This window comes from Eurosta solidaginis, chromosome 3, assembly GCF_040869045.1.
Source record: "Eurosta solidaginis isolate ZX-2024a chromosome 3, ASM4086904v1, whole genome shotgun sequence".
In the NCBI taxonomy this organism is placed as follows: domain Eukaryota; kingdom Metazoa; phylum Arthropoda; class Insecta; order Diptera; family Tephritidae; genus Eurosta; species Eurosta solidaginis.
In genome coordinates, this window is record NC_090321.1 from 283,991,802 (window position 1) to 284,014,962 (window position 23,161).

The window sequence follows — 23,161 nt, forward strand, 5'->3', positions numbered from 1 at the left end:
TTTTATCGGAACTTCAAAACACAAAAACAATTTCTATCATGAAAAAGCGAGACCACTATTCCCCCAAAATTAGTGAGTTTGGCATGTTTTTGTTTATGTTTTGCATTTTATTTTTACATTAGCACTTTTAACAATAAAAACAATGCAAATAACACACGAAAATTATTTCGGTCTCTAATGGTTCACTTTTTTCACAAGAAAGTTGATTTTAGTTGCGTTTTTGTGCACCAAATTTTCAAACTAAAAACCAAATTTTCATGTGTCAGAAAAAAATAAAGAAAAAACGGCCGAATGTCAAAAAAACCTATCGAAATACAAACTGGCTCGTTTGTTTTTAATGAACTAGTTTGTATTTTCCTTGTATTTCGTTAGTTTTTTGAAATATAGTTTACACAGTTACACCAGTACTGAAGCCGTATTAGGAGGGAGTGCGACAAAAAATTGAGGATAAAATACAAGAAAAAATACACGAAAATAAAGTAGTGTCATATAGGTATTATCAATATGTTAATTTTCAATACTGATTTTTCAATTATTAAAAATTTTCATTGGTTGAGGTTGGTAAAACAAAAAATAGTTAAAAAGATCAAAACAAAATATAATCTAAAATAATAAAAATAAAAGAATTTTTAATTATAACCTACAACTAGCGACCCTGCCAGGAGCGGTTATTTTCTGTGATTGCAACATCAACAGAGATTTTGACGCAACATCTACAATAGTTACAACAACCACTTCACGGGCTTAATTTGTACTGGTCAGAACATTTATGCGTTCCTCCGTAAAAACAATAATATTTGCGGTGAAAGTTGTAGTGATACAATAACAAAAAAGTCAAACAATAAATCAACAGAAACAAAAAAAAATAATAGAATTGACATAACCACATAATAACGAAGGTAAAATAACAACAATTTGAACGAATGTGAAAATAAAGGAGCAGCAGATATCGTGGGGTGACAGAAATTATTCAACAATAAACAAGCCAAATACAACAACAAATAAAGGGATTTATCAGTAAGTTCAAAATCAGTAAAAAATATACAATTGTGACAACTATCAACAACAATTTAAAAGATTATCAACAACAAAATAAGGGATTTGGTGAGCCATGCTGAAATGCAATTTAGTCGAAAGAACATCACTCAGGAAGGGACAAAATATGAATATGTCATAACTGCACTTCCGCAGGATGTAATTATGACAATTCTTGATTTCATTCAAAATCCCCCTGAAAATAAAAAATTTTCTGCATTAAAGCAAATTTTAATTGAACGGCACTCATTAAGTGAGAATGCCAAGTTAGACCGAGTGTTATCCGATTCAGAAATGGGAGATCGCAAACCTTCTGAGTTTTATACGTCTCTAGTGCTACTCTCTGGAAACAGTTTTAGCAAGGAAATCTTTAAAAAGCTTTGGATGAGGAAGTTACCCAAAAATTTAAGTGTTATTCTTGCTAGTTCGAATTCGACCGAAATAAGTGAATTAGTTAAATTAGCTGATAATATTTGGGAAGGGTTTAATAAAAATGAAATAGCTTCAGTTAGCAATTTTCCAAATTCTAAAAGTGAAAATCCAATTATTTCAAATTTGGTTCAAACAACTAACATTATTTGCAAAAATTTTTTAAAATTATCATTAGAGATCAGTGAAATTAAAAACCAGATGAGTCAAAATTATTCAAGGTCCCGATCTTTTAGTAGGAATCGTTTTAGAAGTCCCTCTAGTCTAGATATCGATCAAAGTCTCGCGACAAACCAAATTGGTTCTGTAAGTATCATTATAAGTTCGGTAATCAGGCTTTGAAGTGCGAACAACCATGTGCTTTTAAAAATAACAATAGTTCAACAAACTAACTTCGTCCGTTGTGTCGCTGCAACAACATTTGTGGACATTTTGAAGTATCTACTCGTCCCTTGTTTATATATGATCGGAATAATAAACTTAATTTTCTTATTGACAGTGGGGCAGAAACTTCAGTTTTGCCTGTTTCAAAATTTTTAAGTAAAAATAAATCCGTTATTATTTTAACAGCAGCTAATGGTTCTACAATTTCGACATATGGAAAAAATATTTTGAATATAAATTTAGGAGACGCGAATTTCCTTTTACATTTTTAATAGCTGACATAGCGAAACCAATAATTGGTGCTGATTTTTTATGTAAATATGGTCTGCTTATTGATATCAAAAATAAACGTTTAGTTGACCCATCGACAAATCTTTCAGTCAACACGATCTCATATTTCTGTAATGTTCCTCTTCCAAAAATTTTCTCAGTAGATAACAAATATATAAAATTATTAAAAAGTTTTCCATCATTGATAGCTGAACCAGATTATTCGAAACCAGTTAAGCATACTACGGTCCACAGACTTGTTACTGAAGGAAACCTTCCTTTTTCTAAGCACAGGCGCCTAGATCCGATTAAATTCAAAGTAGCCAAAACCGAATTTGATTTTTTGTTAAGAACTGGAATTTGTAGACTATCAAATGCATCCGTTGCATCCCCTCTCATTTAGTGCCCAAAAAAGAAGCTAATGACTGACGTCCATGTGGCGATTTTCGTAGACTGAAGGGCCATTACTAATATTTAGCATAGACTTGACTTGACTTGGCGTAAACTTGGCAACTTAGCCACGATTATACTCCACTTGGCGCGTACAATATGGCATCATAATCAGCTTTGAAATTTATTTTTAAATAACGCCCCGATTCTGAGCGTTACCGGTAAAATAGTACTCAGAACATTATGTAACCGAATATCGTTACCAGTTCTTTTATCCGCGATTCTGGCCCAAGTGGTAACGCTGTCATCACCGAAAAACTCACCAGTGTCTGTGGAGAAATTTGATGGGTAGTTTTCTTCGCTTTCACGGTTGCCACTTTGGTCCATTTGGACCAAAAATGGTCTTGGTCCGCTGGTCCATTTTCTACAATATTGGTCCTTTTTAGGCAGTAGCCACGATTGGTACTTTTCTTTCACTCAGGTAAAAATTCACAATATTGCCCAAAAATTCGCCACACTTTCGTTAGCCCCCATATAATTTTGAATTTACTTCAACTCTCACCATAAATATTTGCTCAATCAATAAAATGTACCAGATCAATAACCTTTCAAAACGTATACAAAGAAATTTGGCACGTTGATATTTAAATCTTTCTCACCCAGCTCAATGAGTTCAAGGAATTCCAGGACTATTGTGGTGTTAAGCCACGCAAGGTAATTGAAAACTAAGTATCTTGGCACAAGAAATATTTTAACTCGAAGACAGAAGGAAGCAAATGCTAAGGATATTTGATTTCGGAAGAAATGTTTTGTATAAAATTATTCCCGTAGGTGCTAGCAGAACCCTGAGGCCTGAGATCAAAACTCACACTTACTGAATCTAGCCTCTGATATGAAGTTTAAACGTTAAGGGAAAAAGTAAGCATCTATAAAAATAGCACTAAAAAAATTGCCTCGTTGCATTTATGATTTACTGAGTTTTCCACATACATAGTTGGGCAACACCAGAACGCAAATTTTGAAACGTTTCTTACTAAAACCTAACTGCACTATACATTTTATTTCATTGCAATCAACAACATAATGCCAGAATCAAGAGCTTTGTGACCAAAACTAGGTTCACAACGTTCGGTTGGTGAAAGACAAAGACTTATCCTATGTCAAAATTAGTACCATTTTGGGTTGCATGCACAATAAACGGGACGATGTGCATATGCTTATTATGCATGATTTCGATGTAACCACCTACTTTTGTGGGTAAAAAATTATCCGGCTACTTTCGCGGGTAGAATACCAAAAGGGTGTAAAAGTTGCTACATGATTTCGTTACCGTGGTGAAGAATGTTGTTACCGCACTAGAATCGGGGCGTAAGTATCAGTAATGGGCCCTTGAATGTTATTACAGTACCTGATCGTTATCCTTTACCTCATATACACGATTTCAATATGAATCTTCGAAACAAAAATATATTTTCCAAAATTGATTTAGTGAAAGCATACCATCAGATACCAATGGCCAAAGAAGATATCTTCAAAACGGCTATAACAACACCTTTCGGTATGTTCGAGTTTTTGCGTATGCCTTTCGGATTAAGAAATTCTTCACAAACCTTCCAGAGGTTTATTAATGAAATTGTTAACGGTGTAGATTTTGTATTTGCATACATTGATGACTTACTTATTGTGAGTAACAATGAAGAAGAACATTTAACACATCTACGTGTACTTTTCGAATGACTATCCGAGTACGGGTTAAATATTAAACCAAGTAAATGTTTTTTTGGTGTTAACAATATTGACTTTTTAGGACACAATTTTTCTAGTTCTGGAATCAGCCCATCCGATGAGAAAACAGCAGCCATACGTAATTTTGAACGTCCAAAAACTATTAAACAGGCACAAAAATTTATAGGAATGGTAAATTCCAAATCTTGCTGAGTAAACGAATATAATATATGATTTAATTAATAAAACAAACAAAAAACGCGATAAAACATTAATATGGGACGACACATCAACTAAAAGCTTTGAATGTATTAAAGAAAAGTTTGATCAAAGGTATTATTATAACATTTTAATAAAGATGCAAAACTTTCTTTAAATGTTGATGCATCTAATACGGCAATTGGTGGTGTCATACAACAACACCTTAATGATACATCTGAGCCATGAGGTTTTTATTCGAAAAAGCTTTCTCCATCAGAGACGAAGTATAGCGCATTTGATCGAGAATTATTAGCCATTTATTTAAATATCAAGCATTTTAGATACCTTTTAGAAGGGCGACAGTTTACGGTTTACACGGACCACAAACCATTAAATTTTGCTTTAAGCTCAAAAACGGAGCGCAGCCCTAGTCAAACAAGACATCTTGAATTTGGTGCGCAGTTTACTAATGATATACAGTATATAAAAGGAAAAGATAATGTTGTAGTTGACACATCTTTTGAAGTTGATTCAATTAAAAATTCAGGGCTAAATTTTAAAGTTTTACAAAATGTACAACAGAAAGATAATGAACTAAATGAACTAACGAACAGTCAAATTTTTAATAACCTTAAGTTAATCAGAACTCCCGTACTAAGTTTTAATATAAGGTGTGAAATTTCGGGTGAATATCCCCGACCGTATATTCCATACAATTTAAGAGAAACGATTTTTGAAATGTTACATGGAATATCACATCCGGGTACAAAGGCTACTCGTAGACTAATAATTAAAAAATATTTTTGGCCAAATATGAACAAACAAATTAATCTATGGTCTCGAGAATGTATCAGTTGCCAAAAGTCGAAGGTTTATCGTCATACAAAAACACCTATTTTCAAAATTCCAATACCAAAAAGTAGATTTGAGCATATCCATTTGGATATTGTAGGCTCTTTACCAATATCAAAAGGACATCGATATATTTTTACTTTAATTGATAGATTTACTCGTTGGCCGGAGGCATATCCATTAAAAGATATTTCTGCTGCAACTATTGCAAAGGAATTGTTTAATGAATATATTTCTCGTTTTGGCATTCCTTTAGAAATAACAACAGATCAGGGCACTCAGTTCACATCAAATTTGTTCTCGGAACTAACTAAATTACTTGGGAGTCATCATATAACAACATCTGCCTACCATCCTCAAGCTAATGGAATGGTGGAACGTTTTCATAGACAGTTAAAATCATCAATTATTGCTAGAAATGAGCTCAGTGATTGGTATCAAGAGTTGCCGATAATACTTCTAGGTTTGCGATCAACTTTCAAAGAAGATGTTTCGGGTACACCTGCAGAAATGGTTTATGGTCAAAATTTACGGATACCTGGTGAGCTTTTGGTCTCGGTTAATGAAAATTTAAGTTCATCAGATGTCTTAAATAGTTTACGTGAACACTTTAAAACTTTTAGATCAAATTTAGTCCATCATCAAAATTCTTCTAATATTTTTAATCCAAAGGACTTAAAAGATTGTAAGTTTGTTTTTGTGCGTGTTGTAAACAAACATGCTTTACAACATCCATATGAGAGTCCTTATAAGGTTATCGAAAAAGACATACAAAATTTAAGGTGATGAAATAAAAAATATTGCTGTTGATCGTTTAAAACCAGCCTTTATTGATGTTGTACAAATTCCTAACACTAAAACCAAAAAGAAAGTTACTTTTAATTTGTTTAACAACAATTCTTCGGGAGGGGGAGTAATGTAGGGTTCTTATTATTTTTATTTAACTTTGTGTTTAAGTTACTTTGAACTTTGTAATTTTCATATATGTAATCCTCCTATATTGCTAAAAGAAAATGCTCGCAATGTGTTTTGAATTCGAAATCAAAACAAGACAGCCTATACAATTTTTGTGTTTGTAGCAGCATAAGTGTGACAAAAAAAATTTAAATTTAGGTACATTCGATTATTGAATACAAAAACAAAAACGTTTAAACAGCAATATATCGGCACTCTGATGTTTGGGAATGTACCTAGCCTTTTGTAGCAATATAGGAGTATTACATATATGGTAATTTTAATATGTTTTATCAATATTTTAATTTTCAATATTGATTTTTCAATTATAAAAAATTTTCATTGTTTGAAGTTGGTAAAATAAAAAAATAGTTAAAAGGATCAAAATAAATCCTAATCTAAAATACGTTAAAAAAAAAAGAATTTCTAATTATAACCTACAACGGCAAAGTTAGTTTTTTTATGGTTATTGGACCAAACCAATTCTTTGAAGAGGTTGGACCATAATCCAAACAGTGATTTCTCGGTTTTTCCAAGTGATCCTCTAAACCATAGTTATAGGCTTTTCAAATGCTCAAGAAAAAATTCAGGCCAACCTAATAAAAACACACTAAGAAAGCAACCACAACTGAATTTACTGCTTAAAAAGCTAACTCGATTTCCAATTTTTTTTCTGCGTGACATTTCGGTTTGACATTTGCATACAAGTTTTACCAAAGATTTTTGAAAGAATAAGATGTTGCATGAAAGAAAGATAGTGTGAAGCAAGCTTAACAAAACTCTAGTAGGTCACATTCACATTGTGCGAACACATCGGGAATTGTAGCTCTTAAAAACAGCCGAAAAACTGGAGGCGCCCTGTGCCACGAGAGTCATGAGTATTAACAGACAATAGCTACCGTAAGTCGCCTTTGTGCGTGACCGCCAAGGAGCCACAAATGATTTTAAAAAATTGTGCTCGCGACGATTATTAGGAGTTAACCCCAGGTGAAACTACGCTTTACACGAGATATACAGACAAAAGTGTGACCATTTTATGTATCTCTATTTCTTTTCAGCAGATGCAGCAGTACCAATTCCAAAGACCGGGGTTAGGCTCGAAGTCTCTGTAGAGTAAGTGAACGAGGGACAATCCATCCGCAAGGAGCTACTCCTGAAAATTGTTGAACGATCTGCGAGATTTATAGGCAAAAACCCCAGATCTTTCCGAAATGGCCAAAACGTTAGGTAGGTCCTAGGTACCAGTCATCACACTCCTCATCAATCTAGGGCGTTGATCAGACAATTAAATAAAAACGTTGGACGAGTCAAATTTCTATTGATAGTCATATATAATACCAACTGAACCTTAATAAGGTTATGCTACGCCTCACATTTTTAGAAATTTCACGCGCCCAACGCTTTTAGTTAATTGTCTGATCAACGCCCTAGATTGATGAGGAGTATGATGACTAGTACCTAGGACCTACCTAATTATTTTCTAGCTTTTAGTATTATTATTACTTCATGTAAGTATTGTTTTCAATAAAACCGTTTAACTAAAATTTTTTTTTTTAATTATTTTATTCGTATGCTTTGCTTGCAAAGAAGGTAGCCGTGATTTTCTGCAACGCATCATCGACGTTGTTTTGTCGAATGATGGCATACCTGGAACACAATTATCTAGAATTAAATGTCAATCAGGTCGAAAGGTCGTCTTGCACTTATGGCGCTTAAGCTTTGTTGATAAACTCGTCTACGAACTGCACATACCAAAGAAGATTGTTCAGCTGTTTATCAAACGCTATTGTCGACAGGTAAAGAGGATGGTCTACGAAATGCTGGCTATCGTGCACTCTACTCGCTGAGTAGTGAAAAAGGTTATCATCTTTGGAGCTTCGATTTAAGACCTGATGATAACCGCTTGAAGCTGGTCTCGCATTTACATGTCGCAAAAACGGCAATTACAAAGGGAAATACGCTTATGATAAACAGACCCAGGGAGGGCATTAGAAAGCGTTTAGCCTATTTAACTTTGAAAGGGAAAGTGGCCATTTGGGTAATGTAGAAGTGGTTGGTTTCTTACGAGGTGCCGAATATGCTTACGCTTTGGAAAAATCATTTGGCTAAGCTTACATAAGTCAAAAAGATGGCGATTTTTTAAATGAGGATTATATAAAGAATGGTTCTTATGAGATTGATATTTTAGGAAAGCTGATTGTCACTTACGAGGTCTCTTCGATGCAACAAGTAAACGTGTTTTAGGTAAATATCAATGATGAAAAATATAAAAAACAAAAACAAAAGTTATATTTTCAATCAATTAATACAATAGGCTAATGCGGCAGCTACAAAGATCTCGACGCTGCTAAAAGTATTGAAAAAGTGGTGTTCTCAAGACCAGGCGCTTTGGCAAAATCTTCGGAGGTTAAGCTTATGCAATATTTCTTATAGAAAAAATTAACTCAAGGTTTACACCACCTGATATAATTTCGCATAAAACTCAAGATAAATCCCCAAATGAACCGAAACACTCTCCCCCAGATCTGGAAAAATCTGGATAGTCAGGTATTAAGTAATTCGATAATTCCACCTCATGTAACTGTAGCAGGAACAGTTTTCCCAGTATAGACCGGGGTTTCGGGCACGGACTCCCATTGAATAGTGACACTATAAAATCACAATCATCATTTATAGATGAGTCATGGTGGGCACACAAAAAATTCCACAGACCGCCTGCTATCTTCTTCCGGCCAGGAGAATCTTGCTACCCTGCGAGATGTATACGGGACCAGACCGAAGGTGGCCAGCGGAGCACCGAATTTTCTACAGCTATCTACATCCGGTTCAGTGGTAACAATGCGGTCTAAAATATCCACCTGACAGTTTCCGGATTATGCTAATCTTAATCTTAAACAGTTCAATGCAATCGCAAGCGAAGTCCAGCACTCGCAGACTACCCTCGAAAAAGTTCAACTCAGGATTTTAATAGGCGTTTGGATATCCATGTAGATGTTATATTTTTTAGCCGTAGTAGTACTTCATAGCATCTCATTCATTAAAATTTCGGTTTGCATCGAGCTGCTGAAAGGAACCCCTCACCAAACGTTCCGCCCAAAATTCGATCCATCCCCGAACCAATTCACGTCCTCCGATTATTCCATTTCCCTAGTCCACTTGTTGTTGTTGTAGCAATGCTCGCCCCACCTAATAGCCGCGACCGATCATCATCATGTCGTCAATATCCTCTAACGGGAGTCCAAGGAAACTTGCCGTTTCAACAGGGGTGGACCATAAGGAAAGGGGTGTTAGAGGCGTTGGTTCCACATTAAAATTGAAGAGATGGTTGGTGTCATGTGGGGACACATTGCAAGCGGGGCATACATTTTGTATGTCGGGGTTGATTCTGGATAGGTAAGAGTTTAACCTGTTACAGTATCCAGAACGAAGTTGAGCAAGAGTGACACGCGTTTCCCTGGGGAGTATGCGTTCCTCTTCCGCGAGTTTCACCGGGCAATTCCCGGCATAAAGGTCCGACGCCTGTTTATGGAGTTCACCAAGGACCTGCTTGTGTTTTTTCACTTCATACGGCTGGGTTCTCAGGTGCCGTATTTCCTCAAAATGCTTACGAAGATGACTCCTTAAGCCCCTAGGCGGTGCTGGTTCATCAATCAGATGTCTGTTGGGATGCCCAGGTTTCTGGGTATTCAACAGGAACTGTTTGGTCAGCATCTCATTTCTCTCCCTGATGGGGAGTTATCTCGCCTCATTATGCAGATGGTGTTCTGGGGACATAAGAAGACAGCCCGTGGCGATTCTAAGAGCAGTATTTTGGCAGGCCTGTAGTTTCTTCCAGTGGGTGATTTTTAGGCTTGGCGACCATATGGGTGACGCGTAGCACGTAATTGCTTTGTATGTAGTCATAAGCGTTTCTTTATCTTTTCCCCAGGTACTGCCAGCGAGGGATTTGAGGATTTTTTTAGGGCTCTGAATTCTCGGAACAATTGCGGCTGCGTGCTCACCAAAATGTAGATCCTGATCAAACGTCACACCCAAGATTTTGGGGTGTAGGACAGTCGAAAGCGTAGTGCCATCGACGTGGATGTTCAAAATGGTCGACATTTGGGACGTCCATGTTGTAAATAAGGTCGCGGAAGATTTAGTCGGTGATAATGCCAGGTTTTGCGAGGCGAAAAAACTGGAGAGATCAGGGAGGTAGCCGTTTATTTTATTGCATAGCGCATCGATCTTTGGGCCTGGGCCTGTGGCCATTATTGTGCAGTCATCGACGTAGGAAACGGTTGTAACTCCTTCCGGTGGTGAAGGTAGCTAAGATATGTAGAAATTAAACAAAAGTGGGGATAGGACACCACCCTGTGGCACCCATTGTTTAATTCTCCTTGGTTTTGATGTTTCGTTTCTAAATTGCACCGATGCCTGCCGACCACCCAGATAATTTGCGGTCCACCTTTTAAGACTTGGGGGAAGGGTAGACCCTTCCAGGTCTTGCAGTAACGAGCCATGGTTGACCGTATCAAAAGCTTTTGATAGGTCTAGCGCTACGATTACTGTTCTATGGTGGGGGTATTGATTTAAACCGCAATTTATCTGGGTGCTAATGGCATTTAGCACGGTGGTAGTGCTATGGAGTTTTCTGAAGCCATGCTGATGAGGGGCTAACTGCAAATTTGCTTGGAAATAAGGGAGCAAAATGGCTTCAAGCGTCTTTGCCACTGGCGATAGGAGAGATATCGGACGATACGACTCACCTATGTTAGCTGGTTTCCCAGGCTTTAGTAGCGGGACCACCTTGGCCATTTTCCATATTTTGGGTATGACAAAGGTGGAAAGAGACAGGTTGAAGACATGCGCTAAATATTTGAAACCCTCTTTCCCTAGGCTTCTAAGCATCGGCATGGCTATGCCGTCTGGGCCCACTGATTTGGATGGTATAGCACGACCAATGGCGTCCTCAACCTCTTTAGCGGTGATGGTGATTGGTGACGCGCTGAATTTGTGTTTATGTGCGTGTCTATTGGCTCTCCGTCTAACTTTGTCGACCGTAGGATGCATTATATATTGTCGGCAGAAAGCGCTCGCGCATTTTTTCGCGTCCGACAGCACTTTGTCGCCAAAGGCGATGGAAACTTTGTCTTTGTGCTTAGTCGGATTCGATAGGGACTTTACGGTGGACCAAAGTTTACCCACACCGGTAGAGAGGTTACAACCTCTTAGGTGCTCCTCCCATTTCGCACGCTTGTGTTCATCCACAAGCAATCTGATGCGTTGGTTTATATCCCTTATTTGGGGGTCGCCTGGATCAAGCTGTCTTATAAGGTCACGTTCTCTCGCTAAGTTTGCGGCCTCCGCCGGGAAGTGGGGCCGGATTTCGGGAATTCTCCCGGCGGGAATGAAATGTGCCGAGGCGGATTCAATGACCTTACGGAAGGCACGCTCCCCTTGGCGGGCATCAGTCGGGATAGGGAGAGCAGCAAAGCGGTTGTCTGTAAAGGATTTATATTCTTCCCACTTTCCTTTTTTGAAGTTTATGAAAGTGCGTTTTTCAGTGACGATGAAGTCGGCGGTACGCTCGAGCGAAATAAGTATGGGCAGGTGGTCGGATGCCAATGTTACCATCGGCTGCCAGTTGACGCAGTTTACGAGTTCTGCGCTCACAATTGAGATATCTGGCGAGCTGTGACAGCTTCCTACCATACGTGTGGGGGCGTCTCCGTTTATTGTGCAGAACGTCGTTTCTTCTATTTGATCCGCCAACATATCACCCCTACTGTCCGCCCGCAAGTTTGAATGCCATAGATCATGATGGGCATTGAAATCGCCTAAGATAATGCGATTGTTGCCAGTGAGTAAGGCCCTGATATTAGGGCGGTATCCACTGGGGCAACAGGTGGCAGGAGGGATGTAGATGTTGATGATTTCTAGGTTTGCATCGCCTGACCGGACAGATAGGCCTTGACGTTCTAAGACATTGTCCCTGCGTTCGATGCCAGGATCAAATATATAATATTGCACAGAGTGGTGTATGATAAACGCGAGACCGCCTCCATTTCCGCCCTCGCGGTCTTTCCTGTGGACATTATACCCAGAGCAGGTCTGCAATGCAGATCTTGCTGTGAGTTTAGTCTCTTGAATCGCAGCAATGCGGATGTTGTGCCGCTTCATGAAATCGACTATCTCCGTAATCTTCCCAGTTAGTCCATTACAGTTTAACTGCAGAATTCTGAAGTGCATAACGGGAGACGCCGCCACTCTGGGAGTAAGTGACGGGTGACTACGCCTGGGTTGTGGAAGGCCAGGACGCAATTGCTGTTGTGGCCCTGGGACTGGACGTCCTTGGGCAAGCATTGGGGTACCTGGATGATTGGGTTTGCGACCTGGCAACATGGCGCGATGAAACCCGTCGGGGGGTTGCCGTAGCGGAGACCAGAACATCTAGGAAAGTGGCACCACCCAAGGCAGGAGCTGCATTGGGCGGATGTCGCAAACCTATATATTCTGTACCGGCAGACGGTGCAAACGGAGGTAGGGACTGACCTGCACGATTGCTGCCGGAAAAGAGGGGGTGGGGGGGGGGGGGGGGGGGGGAGAAGACGGGGGCAGGGGCTGATGCTCAGCATTGCTACCAACTCTACTACGACGGTAGTAGTTATGAGTGGTATCAGCTGTTTGAGTTGTTGGCGCCGTGGGGCGCGAGCAGCAGCGGGTACTTGTTGTGGCTTGCTGAGCAGCGGGGCTGCTGGAAGGTAGTGGGGGGGGCGCGCTTAGGCGTAGACTACGGGACACCCTTGGGCGTGAACAGCAAGGTGCCACAAAAGATTTATAAAAGTTACGTGGACGTCGGGTTTTGGGATCAAGCCCAGAACAACCTGTCCGATGCAACCATCCCTTGCACCAGACACACTAAACAGAGTATGACCGTCCTAAAAAGATTCTTTTCCGGCAGATGCAGCAAAACCATTTCTCAGGACCGGGGTCAGGAGACGGACCCGGATTGGATTCGATGCCTTCCCGGAGTAAGAGAATATGGAGCAGTCCTGCTGCAAGGAGCTGCTGGGAGGATGACAATTTGTGGGAGGGACGAAACAAATTAAATGGGGTCACACTGAAATGACAGTCCTTGGTCGGAAAAAATCCCGAGTCGCTCCGGTACATAGAACCGACTGCCTTGGGAACCGACTGCCCTAGTCCACTCGTGGACTTCTCCTCCACTGACTCGCCGAATCTTCTCCAAAAATTCCACACGGCTATACCTGTAAATACCCCAACTCCTCCTTTCTCTATTGATTGATTTCGCCTACTGGACGTTCCAAGTTCTCTGAAAGTTTCCGACCACTTAGGGGGCTTTGAGTTATCATCGGGCAGATCGATTTTGCGTGCCTAGGTAAAGTTCTCTAACAGGGCGTCTATCGCAGTTTTGGACAAAGCGAACATAAAAAAATTGCCTGAGCTTTTCCTCAATAACAAATAATAACAAGAACTTTAAGGAGGTATATCGCTCGAATACGTATATCTTTTTAATTTTATCTCACAATGTATTGACGTATTATGCCGACCCCGAACGGCTGAGAAGCATTTCTTGGCAGAAATACACCCATTTAGAAATACTTTTCTAAAAGTATTTCGATGTTACTTTTCCCGGGACTATAACCTATGACCTTTGGGGTGTCAGGCGAGCATAGCAGCTCTATACCGCAACGTCGGAAATGTTTGTCCACCATTTGCACACACACCGAGTAAAATGTTAATTGAAACAAATGACGCAAAAAAATCTGATAAGTAACAAATAATGTAAGAGGCACAATGATAAGAAAGGGTCGGCCAAAAGAAGTATTAGTTGTGTTCTAATGAAGCGTGATCCTGACATCTACCTGGATCAATTTCGCTCTGTTGATTTGGTTTTTTGTGGAAAATTTTTGACTGCACTGAAAAGGAGAATGAAAAAAAATTCAAGCAAAAACGTATACAAATGAATGGACATTTTCTCTCCTTCATAGTTTCACAGAACCAGAATTCCCCCTGCTTTGAGCTTACATAGACAAATGTTGGGTCTTGGGACAGTATACCGTCAATCCCGAGTTTTCGTACTACAAACCTCCCAGATACTCATCCGCAACTACATAATATTGTTCCAGATCGTCGACATTGACGTCAGCAGTATCTTTCCATATTTCTTAGTTGTGGACAGTGTGATACTCCGATGATTCAGCCATTCAGCTCCGATGACTAAAACTTTTTCATTTCATCTCAGCAAAAGGAAATAAACCCTCCCACAAAAGGCAATACAGGCGGCAGGCGTTATTTTCCTGCTCGTTACTTCTTTCAGAAAGGCATTCATATAGTATTTGTTTTTATACTCAGTTGAGCAGAGCTCACAGAGTATATTAAGTTTGATTGGATAACGGTTGGTTGTACATATATAAAGGAATCGAGATAGATATAGACTTCCATATATCAAAATAATCAGGATCGAAAAAAAATTTGATTGAGCCATGTCCGTCCGTCCGTCCGTCCGTTAACACGATAACTTGAGTAAATTTTGAGGTATCTTGATGAAATTTTGTACCTAGGTTCCTGAGCACTCATCTCAGATCGCTATTTAAAATGAACGATATCGGACTATAACCACGCCCACTTTTTCGATATCGAAAATTTCGAAAAACCGAAAAAGTGCGATAATTCATTACAGAAGACAGATAAAGCGACGAAACTTGGTAGATGAGTTGATCTTATGACGCAGAATAGAAAACTAGTAAAATTTTGGACAATGGGCGTGGCACCGCCCACTTTTAAAAGAAGGGAATTTAAATCTTTTGCAAGCTGTAATTTGGCAGTCGTTGAAGATATCATGATAAAATTTGGCAGGAACGTTACTGCTATTACTATATGTACGCTTAATAAAAATTAGCAAAATCGGAGAAGGACCACGCCCACTTTTAAAAAAAAAAAATTTTTTAAGTAAAATTTTAACAAAAAATTTAATATCTTTACAGTATATAAGTAAATTATGTCAACATTCAACTCAAGTAATGATATGGTGCAACAAAATACAAAAATAAAAGAAAATTTCAAAATGGGCGTGGCTCCGCCCTTTTTCATTTAATTTTTCTAGGATACTTTTAACGCCATAAGTCGAACAAAAATTAACCAATCCTTTTGAAATTTGGTAGGGGCATAGATTTTATGACGTTAACTGTTTTCTCTGAAAATGGGCGAAATCGGTTGATACCACGCCCAGTTTTTATACACAGTCGTCCGTCTGTCCTTCCGCATGGGCGTTAACACGATAACTTGAGCAAAAATCGACATATCTTTAATGAACTTAGTTCACGTGCTTACTTGAACTCACTTTATTTTGGTATGAAAAATGAACGAAATCCGACTATGACCACGCCCACTTTTTCGATATCGAAAATTACGAGAAATAAAAAATATGCCATAATTCCATACCAAATACGAAAAAAGGGATGAAACATGTTAAGGTAATTGGATTGTTTTATTAACGCGAAATATAACTTTAGAAAAAACTTTATAAAATGGTTGTGACACCTACCATATTAAGTAGAAGAAAATGAAAAATTCTGCAAGGCGAAATAAAAAACCCTTAAAATCTTGGCAGGTACTACATATATAAATAAATTAGCGGTATCCAACAGATGATGTTCTGGGTCACCCTGGTCCACATTTTGGTCGATATCTGGAAAACGCCTTCACATATACAACTACCACCACTGCCTTTTAAAACTCTCATTAATACCTTTAATTTGATACCCATATCGTACAAACACATTATAGAGTCACCCCTGGTCCAGGGGTTATCTCGAAAAGGCGTCCACCTATAGAACTAAGGCCCACTGCCTTTTAAATAATCATTAAAACCTTTCATTTGATACCCATATCTTACAAACGCATTCTAGAGTCCCCCTGGTCCAACTTTATGGCGATATCTCGAAAAGGCGTCCACCTATGGAACTAAGGATTACTCCCTTTTAAAATACTCATTAACACCTTTCTTTTCATACCCATATTGTACAAACAAATTCTAGGGTCACCCCTGGTCCACCTTTATGGCGATATCTCGAAAATGCGACCACCTATACAACAACCACCACTCCCTTTTAAAACCCTCATTAACACCTTTAATTTGATACCCATATCGTACAAACTCATTCTAGAGTCACCCCTGGTCCACCTTTATGGCGATATCTCGAAAAGGCGTCCACCTATAGAACTAAGCCCCAAGCCCTTTTAAAATACTCATTAACACCTTTCATTTGATACCCATATCGTACAAAGATATTCTAAAGTCACCCCTGGTCCACCTTTATGGCGATATCTCGAAAAGGCGAACACCTATAGAACGAAGGCCCACTCCCTTTTAAAAATACTCATTAACACCTTTAATTTGATACCCATATTGCACAAAAGAATTCTAGAGTCACCCCTGGCCCACCTTTATGGCGATATCTCGAAACGGCGTCCACCTATGGAACTAAGGATTACTCCCTTTTAAAATACTCATTAACATCTTTCTTTTCATACCCATATTGTACAAACAAATTTTAGGGTCACCCATGCTCCACCGTTGTGGCGATATCTCGAAACGGCGTCCACCTATGGAACTAAGGATTACTCCCTTTTAAAATACTCATTAACACCTTTCATTTGATACCCATATCGTACAAACGCATTCTAGAGTCAACCGTGATCCACCTTTATGGCTATATCCCTAAATGGCGTCCACCTATAGAACTATGGCCCACTCCCTCATAAAATACTCTTTAATGCCTTTTATTTGATACACATGTCATACAAACACATTCCAGGGTTTCCCTCGGTTCATTTTCCTACATGGTTATTTTCCCTTATGGTGTCACCATAGCTCTCAACTGAGTATGTAATGTTCGGTTACACCCGAACTTCACCTTCCTTACTTGTTTTTTTTTTTTTTTTATACCGAAAAATCAGTACTGCCGATAGGTCAAGAAGTAACACTTAAATTTATGAGGGCGAGTTTTATCAAATGCGACTCCATTTTGTAATATTAGCTGCGTTTTTTTTTTACATCTATAGACGATTACGCTTAAACTTTATATGGAATGCTAAGCGTCAAATTTTAAATACACCGCTGAAATTGCTGCGCATAAAATTTGTCCTACTAAATTTCAATTCGCATTATACTCAGATGTAACTGAAATATGTGTCTATGTTTCACCCTCTACACTAATTCTATGTATTCTATGCGTGTCCACAATTCATCGCAACTGATTCAGCTATATGTTATACACTGTGGCCATCAGAGGGTTGTGTCTCCGCTTTTCGGTACACTCTGTGCTGTAGGTAGTTATTTACCCACTGCCGCTAGATGGGTCTCCTAAGCGTGATCTAATCTAAGCGTTTTTTTTTACGCGCAAACGTAAACGTATACACGTGTGAAAAAAAAACGGCTATTGACTTCACCTGTCAGGTTTTATTGTCAGGTAAGCAGTTTTTCGTATAGATTCGTTTAACTGAATCTTATGTATTATGAGTAGATTGCACGTATTTTTATGGAGAACGGCAGATTGGGTGATACTGGCGCCATCTGACATGAAAAAGTAGCCAACTTCCAACTTTTGTTGCAAGCAAAGCATAAGAAAAAATTTGACATTTGTTTTCTAAGGGTGTTTTCACACTTTTCAAGTGAAATTATTTTTCCCACTCGTTGGTAACTTTTCTAACATTTTTCACAGTTAAAAACTGCAATATCACAAATGAATAGGACACAAAATATGTTGGCAAGTATATTTCTTATACAGTGAGAATGTTTATAACAGTGATTCGCGAAATTTTGTGTGTGAATGAGCAGGGCGAAATAAACTTCAATTGCCAAGTCTGAATTTCCTTCATATTTACAAACGCAAAATCTTGTGTGATTGTGACGATATTACTGGCGTACATAAGATTGCGTTGAACGTATATGAAAAAACTTCGTGTCTCGGCCGTAACTGGTGTTTAAACTAGCACTGAAAACGGGGCCTTGGTGTGGGACGCCTGTCACAATGACAGAATCTTGCATACCATTTGTGACTGTGTGTGTGTACGAAGAAAATACGCTTTTGTTGCAGATTTCTGTGTTTTCAATGATTTGTGTTTCTTTTTTGCATTTTGTATGCTTTTAATACATTACAAAGTAATTCCGTTTTGTGGTAAATGTTCAACAAATAAATTTGGAAATACTAGACAGTTGTAGAAGGTACAATGACCTGTTTATTATGCTTGGATGAAGGCGGCGCGGTGCCGGCACAACGTTTCATCGATATTTTTTCTGAGGAAGGTTGTCGAATGAATATTTGTAGTATAATTTCCAAACATCTTTGGTTTAAAGTAAGTGTGGCTAATGTACAGAAAAATGTTTGTGAACTTCTTACAAATAGAATGTTGTCTTTTCAATATAGCCGGAAAGAGATATATCTACGGGACAACGAATTTGCCTGACATGTTGGGAAGCTTTACGTGACTTTCATATATTTTATCAGCGTGTAGCTGAAGTGCATAATAGGGCTGATTGGAAAACACCATTCTCACATATTGCACAAGAACAAGAACACGATCCGCTTCCACAAGAAGTTCAACTTAAATCGGAGGACGCCAACACCACCGATGCATCGAAAATACTAAATTCGAATGATGTGGAAAGCAACTTATTTGATACTGGTACTTATAAACAGTGTTTTTTTGTATGTTAAATACTTTTTCTCACTTTATTTTTTAGAGGTAAAAGTTGAAGTTTATGATTTGGATTTATTGCCACAAATCGAAGTTATTGAAGACACGCCCCCGGCGCCACCGTCGCCGCCAGTAAGCGCAAGAAGTCAACGAGCAAAACGTCGTGGACGCGCGACAAAAGACACCACAAATGCAAAACATACATCAGAGGGAGCTCCTACCAAACGTATTAAACAGGAATCTACGCCTTTGCCTTCTACAAAAACTGATGATGAAGATTCTGAGACCGAGTTGCCTTTATCCGTCTTGTTTAAAGCTAGCGCGAAATCGGCGGACACAAATGAAGAACAAAAATGCTCAGTCGATGGAACGACACCTACTAAAGATGCAATAGATATAAATAAAGAAGTTGCAGCTACAACAACAGAGTCACAGAAGAAACGTCGTGGTAGACCAAAAAAATTGAAAAATGAAGAGGCAACACCAACATCCCCAAACACAAAGAATAGAGATAAGAAAGAACATAAAAACGAAAATAGTGATGAAAACGGCGCAAAATCGGAAATAAAAGTTGAAGACTCTGACGATGATGATGCTCGTGAGTTTGGCTTTAATACTGGCGCTGGCGCCATTGCTGGTTTTTCTGGAACAGACGATAGTGGTGAGTCAAGCAGTGAAAATTCAAGAGATTCGGATGCCAGCTTACCTGACTTCGAACCGAAGCTGAAATATGCTGTTATACCGAAAAGGAAAGTTGTTAAGCCCAAAAAGTATCGTAAACGCGAAAAACCGCTTATACCACCTAAGCGCATGACGCGTGAGGAGATTGAAGCGAAACGTGCACAACAAGAAGAGTATGATAGTGTTATAAGGAAATTTTTTGGTCGTTTTGCATGCCCAAAATGTGAGTTGTTAGTGAAAAATTTTGCTGAAATACGTGGCCATTTTCGAGCATCACATGATGAGGATCCTGGTTATATGATGTGTTGTGGTCGTAAATTCCCACAAAGAAAAGCATTAGCTGAGCATATATACTTACATTGGAATCCTGAGCATTTTAAATGTACAAAATGTGATCGTATTTTCCAGGATAGTCGTAATTTAGAGATTCATGTCGAGGCGCACACGAATCCGCCTGAACCTAAAGAACGAAAAATGTTTCAATGTGACAAATGTCCAAAAGTTTTCACCACAAAGGCAGCATTTGAACATCATTCCTTTTCAAAACATGTGCCAAAATCAGAGTTTCAATTTTCATGCACGCAGTGCAATAAAAAGTAAGTCTTAATATATTTTAGGAGTTCGCTGAAGTTCCGCAGACGGAATTCTTAGCACACCCCTAATGGTATTTATACAGAAGCTCTTACAACTAAAAAGTTTATTATGGGTTTAATAAAGCATATAGGAATTTTATGTAATATATAATTTAATATAATTAAAAATATTTCGTTTAGACTTCCAACTCAACGTAAGCTGAAGGATCACATAAAATATAATCATGATCCGGAAAGTACAATTATATGTGACAAATGTGGTAAGCAAGTTCGTACACAATACTTAAAGAAGCATCATCAGTTAGAGCATTCCGAACAGCCACGTCCAGTTCCACAGCCGATGCAATGTCAAATATGTGGCACTTGGCTACGACATGTATCTGGCCTTAAACAACATATGAAATCAATACATGAGGATCCTGGTGGCGAGCATCGTTGTACAATTTGTAATAAAGTCTCGACAACTGCTCGAGCGCTTAGACGTCATATTTATTTGAATCATGAATGTGAACGTAAATTTAAATGTACCATGTGCGAAAAGGCCTTTAAACGCCCACAAGATCTTAGAGTAAGAGTACTATTAAACATGTATATCTTTTGCAGGATTTATTCAAAATATTTCTTATGATTTATTTGTTACAGGAGCATACCTCAACACATACTGGCGAAGTTTTATACACCTGCCCCAATTGTCCGATGACATTTTTCTCTAATGCTAATATGTATAAGCACAGACAGCGATTACATCGCGCTGAATGGGAAGCAGATAGAAAGAAGCCTAGGCATATAGCAAATATTATGGCACAAGCGATGGGTGCAACAGCTGCCTCAAGAGCAAAACAGGCAGTCGGTGCAGCGTCAGCTTTCTTCGCCCAGAAAGCGCAAACGATTAATACAAGTGCGAGTACTATAGGCACTGAAATAGTTGACGCCAATGCGGAGCAACATCAATTAGAAATGACTATTCAATAAAAGGAAGTTTGAAAATGAGATTTATGATTTATATAGGTTTTAGATTTAAGTTAATCCCGAGAAACAGTTAGGAATATATTTTGATTATTACATTACGAACACGTATAAATGTATGTACATACGTTATTTATAGGTATTTTGTTATAAATAAAACCAAACCTAAAATAAATTTTTGACGACTCCAGGCGATATTGCCATATCTCATAGTAGACAGACTGTGCTAATTTCAGAAAACGCTTGATAATTTTCTCCCGTGACTTAGGATTTTAGGGTTCACGTTGCCCAGAGTATGCTTAAGATTGACATTACTATATAAGAATGTTCTTCATATTTTATTTTAACTATTTCAGCGGCTTTCGTGGGATGATTGCAGCGTGCTCGTTCGTCTGCCGCACCAAAATACTATAGACAAGCTTTTGCCCCGCGGCAGTAGTTTTCCAAACGCTCCGACTGTAAATCTGCCACGAAAAGCTCAGAGTAAATTCTACTGCTTGACAGATGCCGTTCGGAGTCAGTATAAATCATGTAGTACATTTCCAAGAAATTTTAAAAGAGTAGCACAACGCAAGTTAGAAAAGAAGCTCGGCCTTAATCTCATCGGAGGTATATATATTGTGCAAAGTATTTATTTATTTGTTTCAGTACTTGTAACAAGCTAAATTAAATTATCTTGTGGTATATTTATGGTTGTTGACATATAATCTTCACGATGTAATTCAGCCCATTTTTGCGCCACTGCAGGATTAAGTGCTTTTCGAAACACCAAACAAGTTATATGAGGTAGTTTTTCAAAACAAATTCGATAAAAACCCAAAGTACCCAATATATATCGCCAGTTTTTCATTAGTTTTGCATTCTTACCAACATGCTGAGAGTCTGGTGTTATAATTATGAGTATACCTTCCGGTCGTAATAGTTCGTACGCCTTACTACAGCAATGTAAACGCTCTTGTGGTGTGGGTATATATTCCAATAATAGGCTAAATATAACACAATCAAAATATTCGAATGGCAAATATGTGACTTCTCCAGAGGTTGTACATATTTCATCATTGTTTTTTTCTGTTCGTATTTTTAGGAAATCTCCTTTCAATACATCTTTTGTAGCTGGACATAGATCAATTGCTGTAACGTTAAAGTTTGCCTCCTCACCGAATGGATTGTAACAACTGCCCACATCTAGCACATTAATAAAATCGGAAAAGTTAGTCCTTTCTTTGCTAAATTTTTGGATTATTCTTATATCCGCATAGGAAACTTCCAATCGTTGCTCTCGTTCACGTTTTTCGAGAAATATTTTTTTGTCCAAGAAATATGATTTACAATAATCAATTATCCATTTCACTCGGCTACGCGCAAACAAATTTGGATTTGTTGTATTTGTTTCCCAAATAGATGCTAAGCGATGCATAGCTTTGGAGTATTCCTGCAATAGAGACTCATTCTGCAGATGTTCATTCCAAGCTTTACGAATACCTTTTAATCTAGATTGTGTTCTGAGATTTTCATGGCAGACCTTAATTATCGCTGCAAGTTGTAAATGCTCCTGTTTTTGTTCAATGGATGAGTTATCCATTATTCCGTCTTTAGTGGTAAATAGATTAACAATTAAAATAATAAAATCAGCTGATTTTTGTATTCTTTTGATGACTCGAAAGTATAGGAAATAAGTACTCGATTCATAACCCTTCAAGCACAAATCACACAATATGCGCATTGCGCATGTAAACATTAGATCAGCTGTTTTTATGACATATGAATTGACTCCATTCCTTTAGCTCTTTTTTTCATAAGAATTTCATATTTCCTTTGGCTAAGGGTGTTGGCACGCTTTGCAAGTGAAATTATTTTTCCCATTGGTTGTTAATTTTGTAAAATTTTTCACAATTAAAAACTGGACACAAAATATGTTAGCAAGTATTTTTGTTGTATAGGGAGAATGTTTACAACAGTGCTTCGCTAAATTTTAT

At 38.3% G+C, this 23,161-nt stretch overlaps 4 protein-coding genes across 4 annotated transcripts in view; 2 read left to right on the forward strand and 2 right to left on the reverse strand.

Moving 5' to 3' along the window:
- Positions 1-7,619, forward strand: part of Sardh (Sarcosine dehydrogenase) — a 29,518-nt gene extending 21,899 nt beyond the window's left edge. Inside the window, exon 5 of the mRNA XM_067776805.1 lies at positions 651-7,619. Coding sequence (XP_067632906.1) covers positions 651-748 — 98 coding nt within the window. The 3' untranslated portion in view covers positions 749-7,619. The remainder of the gene's footprint in view (positions 1-650) is intronic.
- HLH54F overlaps positions 1-23,161 on the reverse strand; it is a 174,329-nt gene that overhangs the window by 52,157 nt on the left and 99,011 nt on the right. The gene's annotated exons all lie outside the window — the stretch shown is intronic.
- LOC137245716 (transcription factor grauzone-like) lies at positions 18,043-21,360 on the forward strand. The gene is made up of 5 exons (XM_067776811.1): positions 18,043-18,603; positions 18,675-18,933; positions 18,992-20,222; positions 20,400-20,787; positions 20,862-21,360. Exons 1-5 carry the CDS (start codon positions 18,478-18,480, stop codon positions 21,189-21,191), a joined length of 2,334 nt encoding a protein of 777 aa, XP_067632912.1. The 5' UTR covers positions 18,043-18,477; the 3' UTR covers positions 21,192-21,360.
- Positions 21,212-22,923, reverse strand: Samtor (S-adenosylmethionine sensor upstream of TORC1). The gene has a single exon (XM_067776813.1). It carries the CDS (start codon positions 22,921-22,923, stop codon positions 21,847-21,849), a length of 1,077 nt encoding a protein of 358 aa, XP_067632914.1. The 3' UTR covers positions 21,212-21,846.